The 12,072-nt window shown below is 42.9% G+C and overlaps 1 protein-coding gene across 1 annotated transcript in view; it reads right to left on the bottom strand.

Annotated features, from left to right (window-relative positions):
- LOC124126608 overlaps nucleotides 1–12,072 on the bottom strand; it is a 39,444-nt gene that overhangs the window by 13,987 nt on the left and 13,385 nt on the right. Inside the window, exons 3-4 of the mRNA XM_048398182.1 lie at nucleotides 6,168–6,473; nucleotides 3,853–3,974 (exon numbers count right to left, since the gene is read on the bottom strand). Of these exons, the coding sequence (XP_048254139.1) occupies nucleotides 3,853–3,974; nucleotides 6,168–6,473 (428 nt within the window). The remainder of the gene's footprint in view (nucleotides 1–3,852; nucleotides 3,975–6,167; nucleotides 6,474–12,072) is intronic.

The following is a 12,072-nucleotide window of genomic DNA, read 5'->3' as shown; positions in this document are numbered from 1 at the left end:
GTCCCTTATTCAGATGAACCTATTCACACATCTACACTGTGGGGAGTCTGTGTTAGAATTGGTACCCAGCAACCTATGCGTGTCAGGCAACTTGATGGATCACGTGGTCAGGGCCAGTGACCTGGTTCATTGTGTGTAATACTCTGGAGACATCCGACATTACTTAAATCATGAAACAATTTATTTGGTCATATAGCTTGAATCCTTAGTGTGGCGTTAACAGCAAACAAACAATCACATATCACAGGATAATCTCTGTAATCATGGTACTGACTTATAGTGAGTGAGCGAGTGATGTTAATGCCGCTTTGAACAGTATTCCAGTAATATCACGGCTTGTCAGATCAATGAGGGAGAAGCCCAAAGTGATCACATGTCAAGAAGTAGTTATGTTTGCAAGAAATTAAAAATATTATTCAAACTAAAAACTGGTTTTCTATTCTGTCATTTTTACCAAATGCATCAATCTGACATGAAAGATCATTCGGAAAAAAATGTAATGGTTTTTTTCAGCATATTCAGGAAATATAAGGTGTCCAGAACAATTAGAATTACTCATTACTGATCAGTCACTCAGGTAATAACAGATGATAGTATTCATCCACTTCCATGAGTAGAGTTCAGTTCCATCTAGAATGAGGAGTGGCCGAACACAGGCACAGCATCCCAAAGATCAGACTCACGCATAGAGGAGTGGCCTAACACAGGCACAGCATCCCAAAGATCAGACTCACACATGGGGGAGTGGCCGAACACAGGCACAGCATCCCAACAATCAGACTCACACATGGGGGAGTGGCCGAACACAGGCACAGCATCCCAACAATCAGACTCACACATGGAGGAGTGGCCGAACACAGGCACAGCATCCCAACAATCAGACTCACACATGGGGGAGTGGCCTAACACAGGCACAGCATCCCAACAATCAGACTCACACATGGAGGAGTGGCCGAACACAGGCACAGCATCCCAAAGATCAGACTCACACATGGAGGAGTGGCCTAACACAGACACAGCATCCCAACAATCAGACTCACACATGGAGGAGTGGCCGAACACAGGCACAGAATCCCAAAGATCAGACTCACACATGGGGGAGTGGCCGAACACAGGCACAGAATCCCAACAATCAGACTCACGCATAGAGGAGTGGCCTAACACAGGCACAGCATCCCAAAGATCAGACTCACACATGGGGGAGTGGCCGAACACAGGCACAGCATCCCAACAATCAGACTCACACATGGAGGAGTGGCCTAACACAGGCACAGCATCCCAAAGATCAGACTCACACATGGGGGAGTGGCCGAACACAGGCACAGCATCCCAAAGATCAGACTCACACATGGGGGAGTTGCCTAACACAGGCACAGCATCCCAAAGATCAGACTCACACATGGGGGAGTGGCCGAACACAGGCACAGAATCCCAACAATCAGACTCACGCATGGAGGAGTGGCCTAACACAGGCACAGCATCCCAACCATCAGACTCACACATGGAGGAGTGGCCTAACACAGGCACAGCATCCCAAAGATCAGACTCACACATGGGGGAGTGGCCGAACACAGGCACAGCATCCCAAAGATCAGACTCACACATGGGGGAGTGGCCTAACACAGCATCCCAACAATCAGACTCACACATGGAGGAGTGGCCTAACACAGCATCCCAAAGATCAGACTCACTCATGGAGGCGTTGCCAAACACAGGCACAGCATCCCAACCATCAGACTCACACATGGAGACATGGCAGTGAATCTTCACCAAAAGTGGTGATTTGAAATCCTTAATCCGTCTCACCGTTATTGTAATGTTGACATTTGGATCCTTTTCAAAACCTTTACACAATGTACTCGGACCAAATGTAGTTTTGTCGACTTCAACGCAACCTGGAGTAGGGGGTGTTGGGGACTGTTTTACATCTGAAATAAGAAAAGAAATCAAATGAAAATAATACTGGGCTGTAGCCAGAAATATGTATACTCACAGCCATAACGGACAGTGGGGTGGGAAGAGGTGCAGGGATTTTCTTGTATAAGAATTTTTGTTCCTGAAAAATTTTGAAAAAAATAATTATGCTTCAGCATGATAAAGATTGTTTGTTTGTTTGCTATTTAACACCACACTCAGCAATATTCCATCTGCATGACGGGGGTCTGTAAATAATCGAGTCTGGACCAGACAATCCAGTGATTGACATCAAGAGTATCAATCTATGCAATTGGCGTATGAAGACATTGATCAACGAAGTCAGCGAGTCTGACCACCCAATCCCGTTAGCTGCCTTTTACGACAAGCATTGTCACCTTTGACAGCAAGTATGGGTTGCTGAAGACCTATTCTTAACCTATGTTAACAGTGGAAACAAAGAGTCCAATACAATCTTAGAAAGAGAGAGGCACTGGGGTGGCTTTGTCAGGGGAAAATCTGATTTTACTTTCACTATGCACCGAATAAAACAAATAAAACATGGATCAAGACCGTAACTGGGCATGTATGCACAAATTCTAAAAACATGTAGCAAGGGATGTAACTCTGGAAAAACATTATTTACGGCACAAATTTTCTAACTCAGTCTTGACAAGTATCTCTTAGTCTAGCGTGCTAACTTCCTTCATGTAACTTTATTAGTTTCTAAGAAAACATGTCCCCATTTCATTCAGTATGAACTAAGTCGAAAAGCACGGAGCAAGGGACATAACTCTGTTGAAACATAATTTAATACACTTGCTGCAACCTACCGAGCACTCGTAATGAGGATCTGAAGGAGAGAAGATACGCCTACACGTCATGCCGTAGAAATAGGTAAATTGGCAAGGAAAAAACAAAAATGGATTCCCAGATCCAAAAACACATCACCACTGTGGCGATTTGAAAGAGGATGAGTTTGCTGGGATAGACACGTGATGGGCGCATGTAGGTCAACCAGCATGCAATTCGTGCATGACCTAGATCTGGCGATGTGAGGTACGTATGGTGGATGAATATTCTTTAGAAGCAGGAAACCTTTGTTTCAGACATGTAGGAGATCACGTCATTTAGCTTAATAACATAGCATAAGGGACACTGGGTGGCTATTTTTAGAATCGATAAGAAACATCTTATACATTTGATATAAGTACGTCTGGAAGTCATATGTATCCTGTAGTCAGTTATCTCTCTTATTACTCATGTTTTTGGCCGTAAATCGTTTTCTTTTGGACCTTTGGGGTGTGTGCTCGAGCCACGTGTATGTTCTGCCACGAGCTTTGATCCACACATGGAGGAGTGGCCTAACACAGGCACAGCATCCCAACCATCAGACTCACACATGGAGGAGTGGCCTAACACAGCATCCCAACAATCAGACTCACACATGGAGGAGTGGCCTAACACAGGCACAGCATCCACACAATCAGACTCACTCATGGAGGCGTTGCCAAACACAGGCACAGCATCCCAACAATCAGACTGACACATGGAGGCGTTGCCAAACACAGGCACAGCATCCCAACCATCAGACTCACACATGGAGGAGTGGCCTAACACAGTATCCCAACAATCAGACTCACACATGGAGGAGTGGCCTAACACAGCATCCCAACAATCAGACTCACACACGGAGGAGTGGCCTAACACAGCATCTCAACAATCAGACTCACACATGGAGGAGTGGCCTAACACAGCATCCAAACAATCAGACTCACACATGGAGGAGTGGCCTAACACAGCATCCCAAAGATCAGACTCACTCATGGAGGCGTTGCCAAACACAGGCACAGCATCCCAACCATCAGACTCACACATGGAGACATGGCAGTGAATCTTCACCAAAAGTGGTGATTTGAAATCCTTAATCCGTCTCACCGTTATTGTAATGTTGACATTTGGATCCTTTTCAAAACCTTTACACAATGTACTCGGACCAAATGTAGTTCTGTCGACTTCAACGCAACCTGGAGTAGGGGGTGTTGGGGACTGTTTTACATCTGAAATAAGAAAAGAAATCAAATGAAAATAATACTGGGCTGTAGCCAGAAATATGTATACTCACAGCCATAACGGACAGTGGGGTGGGAAGAGGTGCAGGGATTTTCTTGTATAAGAATTTTTGTTCCTGAAAAATTTTGAAAAAAATAATTATGCTTCAGCATGATAAAGATTGTTTGTTTGTTTGCTATTTAACACCACACTCAGCAATATTCCATCTGCATGACGGGGGTCTGTAAATAATCGAGTCTGGACCAGACAATCCAGTGATTGACATCAAGAGTATCAATCTATGCAATTGGCGTATGAAGACATTGATCAACGAAGTCAGCGAGTCTGACCACCCAATCCCGTTAGCTGCCTTTTACGACAAGCATTGTCACCTTTGACAGCAAGTATGGGTTGCTGAAGACCTATTCTTAACCTATGTTAACAGTGGAAACAAAGAGTCCAATACAATCTTAGAAAGAGAGAGGCACTGGGGTGGCTTTGTCAGGGGAAAATCTGATTTTACTTTCACTATGCACCGAATAAAACAAATAAAACATGGATCAAGACCGTAACTGGGCATGTATGCACAAATTCTAAAAACATGTAGCAAGGGATGTAACTCTGGAAAAACATTATTTACGGCACAAATTTTCTAACTCAGTCTTGACAAGTATCTCTTAGTCTAGCGTGCTAACTTCCTTCATGTAACTTTATTAGTTTCTAAGAAAACATGTCCCCATTTCATTCAGTATGAACTAAGTCGAAAAGCACGGAGCAAGGGACATAACTCTGTTGAAACATAATTTAATACACTTGCTGCAACAAACCGAGCACTCGTAATGAGGATCTGAAGGAGAGAAGATACGCCTACACGTCATGCCGTAGAAATAGGTAAATTGGCAAGGAAAAAACAAAAATGGATTCCCAGATCCAAAAACACATCACCACTGTGGCGATTTGAAAGAGGATGAGTTTGCTGGGATAGACACGTGATGGGCGCATGTAGGTCAACCAGCATGCAATTCGTGCATGACCTAGATCTGGCGATGTGAGGTACGTATGGTGGATGAATATTCTTTAGAAGCAGGAAACCTTTGTTTCAGACATGTAGGAGATCACGTCATTTAGCTTAATAACATAGCATAAGGGACACTGGGTGGCTATTTTTAGAATCGATAAGAAACATCTTATACATTTGATATAAGTACGTCTGGAAGTCATATGTATCCTGTAGTCAGTTATCTCTCTTATTACTCATGTTTTTGGCCGTAAATCGTTTTCTTTTGGACCTTTGGGGTGTGTGCTCGAGCCACGTGTATGTTCTGCCACGAGCTTTGATCCGCCGAGCACAATATGGTAGGAACACCCTGATTGGTTGCAAACAGCGTTGCTGGCCAATGGCTGTATGACAGGGTCAAGGGTCAGCCTAGTGGTATATAAGGACCTGGTACTGCAGCATTCAGTGTCTTATGAGCTCGGGATTCCCCGACAAATAAGTCCTCTCAAGTTCGGGGATATTTTGACACAGACTCTTGTTTAACAAGACACCTCTTTAGTTAGTTGTAGAATAGGTTTTGATGTAGCTGGGTGGGGGAGAAATTAGGATGTTAGTAGAATCGTAAGTATGTAGGTAGATTTATTCATATAGTTTGTGTAGGGGTTTCCTTGGGGGAGAAATGGGGTTTGGAATAAGTAGGCTCAGGGTAGGTAGAAATATATAGGTAGTAAATTATAGACAGCTTTCTTCTGTGTGATTGTTGAATTTTTTAATTTTATATTCTGTTAAACATTTCACTTTTGTTATATTAAAAATTCATTATATTTTCAACAAGCATTTTTGTCCTTATTCCCCCGCCGGATGCATGAACCCTACTACAACGTCTCACAGGAGTGTCCCCAGTTAGCTGACTCACGGTTAAACCAGACAGTTACCATCAAATAAAACACAACGCAAAGGGCCATGAGTCAGCAGTGGGATTCGATCTAGACACTCTGCAGAGTCAGTGAACTCTGCTGTCACTGGGCCACCTCAGGCAGTTACAGACATATAGGATCGAAAGAAGAAAAAGAAATGCGTATTGTGAGATGGGATAAGTCTAAAAATATAGCTTTTCTGAAAATCTGCCCCAACTGAGAAGCGGAAGGACTGAAAACACGGTTCCTATATCCCCCGCCCAACTTCAAAATGGTAAGAATCTTACCATATCCATCCACATGACAAGTCTTCAAGAGAGGGTCGGTTCCATCTCGACAATTCCACGTTCCAATATCCTTCTTTGCAAATTTCTTGATACGAAGAATATGCTTTTCAGGAGAGCGAAACACAATCTCATAATTATCAACATTAACATAGCATTTTTCCTCCTTGGCCAGGCACGTCATTACTTCAAGACCCCCTGGCCGTGAAAACCCAATTGTATCGTACACCCCTGTGATGTCACAGGTGATGTTGACCGGCTGGCCAAGACATGCTACTTCAGGGCAGGACGTACTTGTATCGGCCGCATCTGTGGAGAAAAACAAACACTGTTTGAATTCAAACATGAAGGCCAAGGGGTCCTCATCATAACTTGAACATTGTAACGACAAGATGTAAGGCAAGTTCATTAAAATCACATCCTTTATTTTCATCATGCTGATACAATAACCCCCGGCAGGAAGACCCGAAGACACCCCCATCAACTGCACAGAAGGTCGCATCAGTTGAACTTCCTAATCAATCAGCGTGAAGGCTTTGAAACTCTCCGTACAGTGGAGCCAAGCATTCCAACCATCATGTCTGACTTTGGTATTTCAAAAACAAAGTTAATCGGCCTGTTAAAGGTTGGAGAGTTGGAACACCACTAGGGTGAAAAGTTGGACAGTTGGAACACCACTAGGGTGAAAAGTTGGACAGTTGGAACACCACTAGGGTGAAAAGTTGGACAGTTGGAACACCACTAGGGTGAAAAGATGGACAGTTAGAACACCACTAGGGTGAAATGTTGGACAGTTGGAACACCACTAGGGTGTAAAGATGGACAGTTGGAACACCACTAGGGTGAAATGTTGGACAGTTGGAACACCACTAGGGTTAAAAGATGGACAGTTGGAACACCACTAAGGTGGAAAGATGGACAGTTGGAACAACACTAGGGTGAAAAGATGGACAGTTGGAACACCACTAGGGTGAAAAGTTGGACAGTTGGAACACCACTAGGGTTAAAAGATGGACAGTTGGAACACCACTAGGGTGGAAAGATGGACAGTTGGAACAACACTAGGGTGGAAAGTTGGACAGTTGGAACAACACTAGGGTGGAAAGTTGGACAGTTGGAACACCACTAGGGTTAAAAGTTGGACAGCTGGAACACCAATAGGGTTAAAAGATGGACAGTTGGAACACCACTAGGGTTAAAAGATGGACAGTTGAAACACCACAAGGGTTAAAAGATGGACAGTTGGAACACCACTAGGGTTAAAAGATGGACAGTTGGAACACCACTAGGGTGAAAAGATGGACAGCTGGAACACCACTAGGGTGAAAAGATGGACAGTTGGAACACCACTAGGGTGAAAAGATGGACAGTTGGAACACCACTAGGGTGAAAAGATGGACAGTTGGAACACCACTAGGGTTAAAAGATGGACAGTTAGAACACCACTAGGGTGAAAAGTAGGACAGTTGGAACACCACTAGGGTTAAAAGATGGACATTTTGAACACCACTAGGGTGAAAAGTTGGACAGTTGGAACACCACTAGGGTGAAAAGTTGGACAGTTGGAACACCACTAGGGTTAAAAGATGGACAGTTGGAACACCACTAGGGTTAAAAGATGGACAGTTGGAACACCACTAGGGTGAAAAGATGGACAGCTAGAACACCACTAGGGTGAAAAGTTGGACAGTTGGAAGTTATGGAACACCACTAGGGTTAAAAGATGGACAGTTGGAACACCATTAGGGTGAAAAGTTGGACAGTTGGAACACCACTAGGGTGGAAAGATGGACAGTTGGAACACCACTAGGGTGGAAAGATGGACAGTTGGAACACCACTAGGGTGAAAAGATGGACAGTTGGAACACCACTAGGGTGAAAAGATGGACAGTTGGAACACCACAAGGGTTAAAAGTTGGACAGTTGGAACACCACTAGGGTTAAAAGATGGACAGTTGGAACACCACCAGGGTGAAAAGACGGACAGCTGGAACACCACTAGGGTGAAAAGATGGACAGTTGGAACACCACTAGGGTGAAAAGATGGACAGTTGGAACACCACTAGGGTGAAAAGATGGACAGTTGGAACACCACTAGGGTGGAAAGTTGGACAGTTGGAACACCACTAGGGTGAAAAGATGGACAGTTGGAACACCACTAGGGTGAAAAGATGGACAGTTGGAACACCACTAGGGTTAAAAGATGGACAGTTGGAACACCACTAGGGTGAAAAGATGGACAGTTGGAACACCACTAGGGTGGAAAGATGGACAGTTGGAACAACACGAGGGTGGAAAGTTGGACAGTTGGAACACCACTAGGGTTAAAAGATGGACAGTTGGAACACCACTAGGGTGAAAAGATGGACAGTTGGAACACCACTAGGGTTAAAAGATGGACAGTTGGAACAACACTAGGGTGGAAAGTTGGACAGTTGGAACACCACTAGGGTTAAAAGTTGGACAGTTGGAACACCAATAGGGTTAAAAGATGGACAGTTGGAACACCACTAGGGTTAAAAGATGGACAGCTAGAACACCACTAGGGTGAAAAGTTGGACAGTTGGAACACCACTAGGGTTAAAAGATGGACAGTTGGAACACCACTAGGGTTAAAAATTGACAGTTGGAACACCACTAGGGTGAAAAGTTGGAGAGTTGGAACACCACTAGGGTTAAAAGATGGACATTTTGAACACCACTAGGGTGAAAAGTTGGACAGTTGGAACACCACTAGGGTTAAAAGATGGACAGTTGGAACACCACAAGGGTTAAAAGTTGGACAGTTGGAACACCACTAGGGTTAAAAGATGGACAGTTGGAACACCACTAGGGTTAAAAGATGGACAGTTGGAACACCACTAGGGTGAAAAGATGGACAGCTAGAACACCACTAGGGTGAAAAGTTGGACAGTTGGAACACCACTAGGGTTAAAAGATGGACAGTTGGAACACCATTAGGGTGTAAAGTTGGACAGTTGGAACACCACTAGGGTGAAAAGATGGACAGTTGAAACACCACAAGGGTTAAAAGATGGACAGTTGGAACACCACTAGGGTTAAAAGATGGACAGTTGGAACACCACTAGGGTGAAAAGATGGACAGCTAGAACACCACTAGGGTGAAAAGTTGGACAGTTGGAACACCACTAGGGTTAAAAGATGGACAGTTGGAACACCACTAGGGTGAAAAGATGGACAGTTGAAACACCACAAGGGTTAAAAGATGGACAGTTGGAACACCACTAGGGTGAAAAGATGGACAGTTGGAACACCACTAGGGTTAAAAGTTGGACAGTTGGAACACCACTAGGGTGAAAAGATGGACAGTTGGAACACCACAAGGGTTAAAAGATGGACAGTTGGAACACCACTAGGGTTAAAAGATGGACAGTTGGAACACCACTAGGGTGAAAAGATGGACAGCTGGAACACCACTAGGGTGAAAAGATGGACAGTTGGAACACCACTAGGGTGAAAAGATGGACAGTTGGAACACCACTAGGGTGAAAAGATGGACAGTTGGAACACCACTAGGGTGGAAAGTTGGACAGTTGGAACACCACTAGGGTGAAAAGATGGACAGTTGGAACACCACTAGGGTGAAAAGATGGACAGTTGGAACACCAATAGGGTGAAAAGTTGGACAGTTGGAACACCACTAGGGTGAAAAGTTGGACAGTTGGAACACTACTAGGGTGAAAAGTTGGACAGTTGGAACACCACTAGGGTGAAAAGATGGACAGTTAGAACACTACTAAGGTTAATAGTTGGACAGCTGTAACCCTACTAGAGTCAAAAGTTGGACATGTACCCCTCGTGATAGTGCTAAAACTTGTAATGTTTCCTGCCTGGGAAGGAAATACATTTCTGAACAGTAGAATAAATCCCTTATACCCCGCCACGAACAAGACAGGCTGCATGTGGATTCCTGAGCGGTAGAAGAAAACCCTTGTACCCTGCTGCAATGCAAAAAGCTGCACATTGTTTACGAGTCAATAAAAGTCACATGACAAAGCACAAGTTAACCTCAGGTCAATCGAACAGCTGTTTCAACTTGTTTTATTTCTGTTACAATGGCAGATTGAAACATGTTGGCAAGATAAAATCCTTGTAGCAGTATCACTTGGGGTATGTGTGGTTTAATGCGTCCCATGTTAGGTGTTGTACCACGAGTGATTCGGCTACAACTTATAATATTGGTTCTGACAAGTGGGAATCTTGTACAGTTCAGTTAAGAAAGGGCAAGCATCATACACTGTTCATGTACCCAAAGGTGTGTGCTGAGATGCCAACCCTAATTGAAGCTTTGAAATAATCAGTGGGGAATTTTGTATCTTCATGTGAAAAAGAGTAATGTTAAGAATAAGAGAACTATTCAAAGATGCTGGTTTTCGATTCAACATATTGCTAGCGCTATAATACATGAAGCGTGGACGCATGCCATGATGCTAGTAACACAAGCCACACTATTAGACAAACAAGGCGATAAAGCTGATATAAGCAGAACAAGCTACTCTGTTTGCGTTTGTATAGTTAACACATGGTTAAGTACGACTAAACTTCGAAATTGAATATGAAACCAAACATCGAAAACAATGGACTTCAACATTGAAAAGTATTCGAAAATAGAAGTTGCATAACGGCATGTTACAACCTCATCAGTGTCATACATGGGTCATTCTCTAAAAAAGTAACATTTCCTGTCCAAATGAATTTTCTTGAAAACAACTCATAATTCTGTTTTCAGATTACTTGACAATGAAGATATTTATGCAATATTCTGATCAAATTACTGCTATAACCTTATGTTAGCCAGAAAAATACCTTAAATCTGCAGAAATATGCAGAAATTTGTTGTCCATAAATAAAAAATCAAACTTTCACTAATTATCTTACCGTAAGTCTCTGGGAACAAATACTTTCCAAAGCCCTGGTGATTTGTGTAGCATGACATCATGAAAGGCTGATAACAGCAGAAAAGCTGTTGGTTTTCCACTTGGATTCATTATTTTTGGCAACAGTAATCTTGTCCAGAGTAATAGTGTCTGTCCTGTCACCAGATAGTACAAATACAAATAATAATTGCACCTTTGGTAAGCCAGAAGGCTAAGGTCTTTGCAGGTCTCCTCCTTTCCAGTACTATCATGGCACCATATGCTCAACCAATTTATATTGGTGCAGTGTCTTCAAAATAACTGGTAAATGTTGTCTTTTGATGTGTACTTTTTGTAGGTGTCTGTGCTGTCACCATGCATTTGGGATTCCGAAATTTTTATTAAAAAAATCAAATATAATGAGTATATTTGACTGTCAGAATGGAACTCAACCAGTGTGCTTTTTTTAGTGCAAGAGAGAAGTCATTGTCCTAAGCTGGCATTAGGTCATAGTTTGTCTCTCCTGTCACTGTCTCTGCTGTCACCTTAAAGAAAGTGACAGGACAGACATATTTAGGCGACAGCACAGACATATAGTGTTTGTAACGGGTTGGGGGTGGGGGAAACGTGGTTGTCAGGATGTTTTCAGTCCCATCCCAACCGTCAGTTTCCAAGAGATATTGTTAAAACGGATGTAAAAGAAAACTATGACAAATAATAAAAGTCAATTGAAATCTTTACTTCTTGTTGTTGTTATTAGTAATGACAGTTATAATTTCAATATGTACATGAACTAACTGCAAGTCGTACTCTATTTTTAACGCTTGTCAGTTTTGACAGTTAGATTCTAGACAATTAATTTCTACAAATTCTATTTAATCCACTTGGAAAAGAATAATCACTATGCGCAAAGGCAGAGCCAGTAATGCTGCATGGTAATTGTTATAGAAAAAACTGTAAACTAGTCTAACTAATCATTATAAAATTTCTAAAAACTCGCTGGACCAAAAACTACAATTTACGTTGAGTCT

The sequence above is a fragment of the Haliotis rufescens genome, unplaced genomic scaffold (assembly GCF_023055435.1).
Source record: "Haliotis rufescens isolate VD_foot unplaced genomic scaffold, xgHalRufe1.0.p SCAF_18, whole genome shotgun sequence".
NCBI classification, from domain to species: Eukaryota; Metazoa; Mollusca; class Gastropoda; order Lepetellida; family Haliotidae; genus Haliotis; species Haliotis rufescens.
The sequence above is the reverse complement of the archived record's forward strand: the minus strand, read 5'-3'. Positions and strand labels throughout refer to the sequence as shown.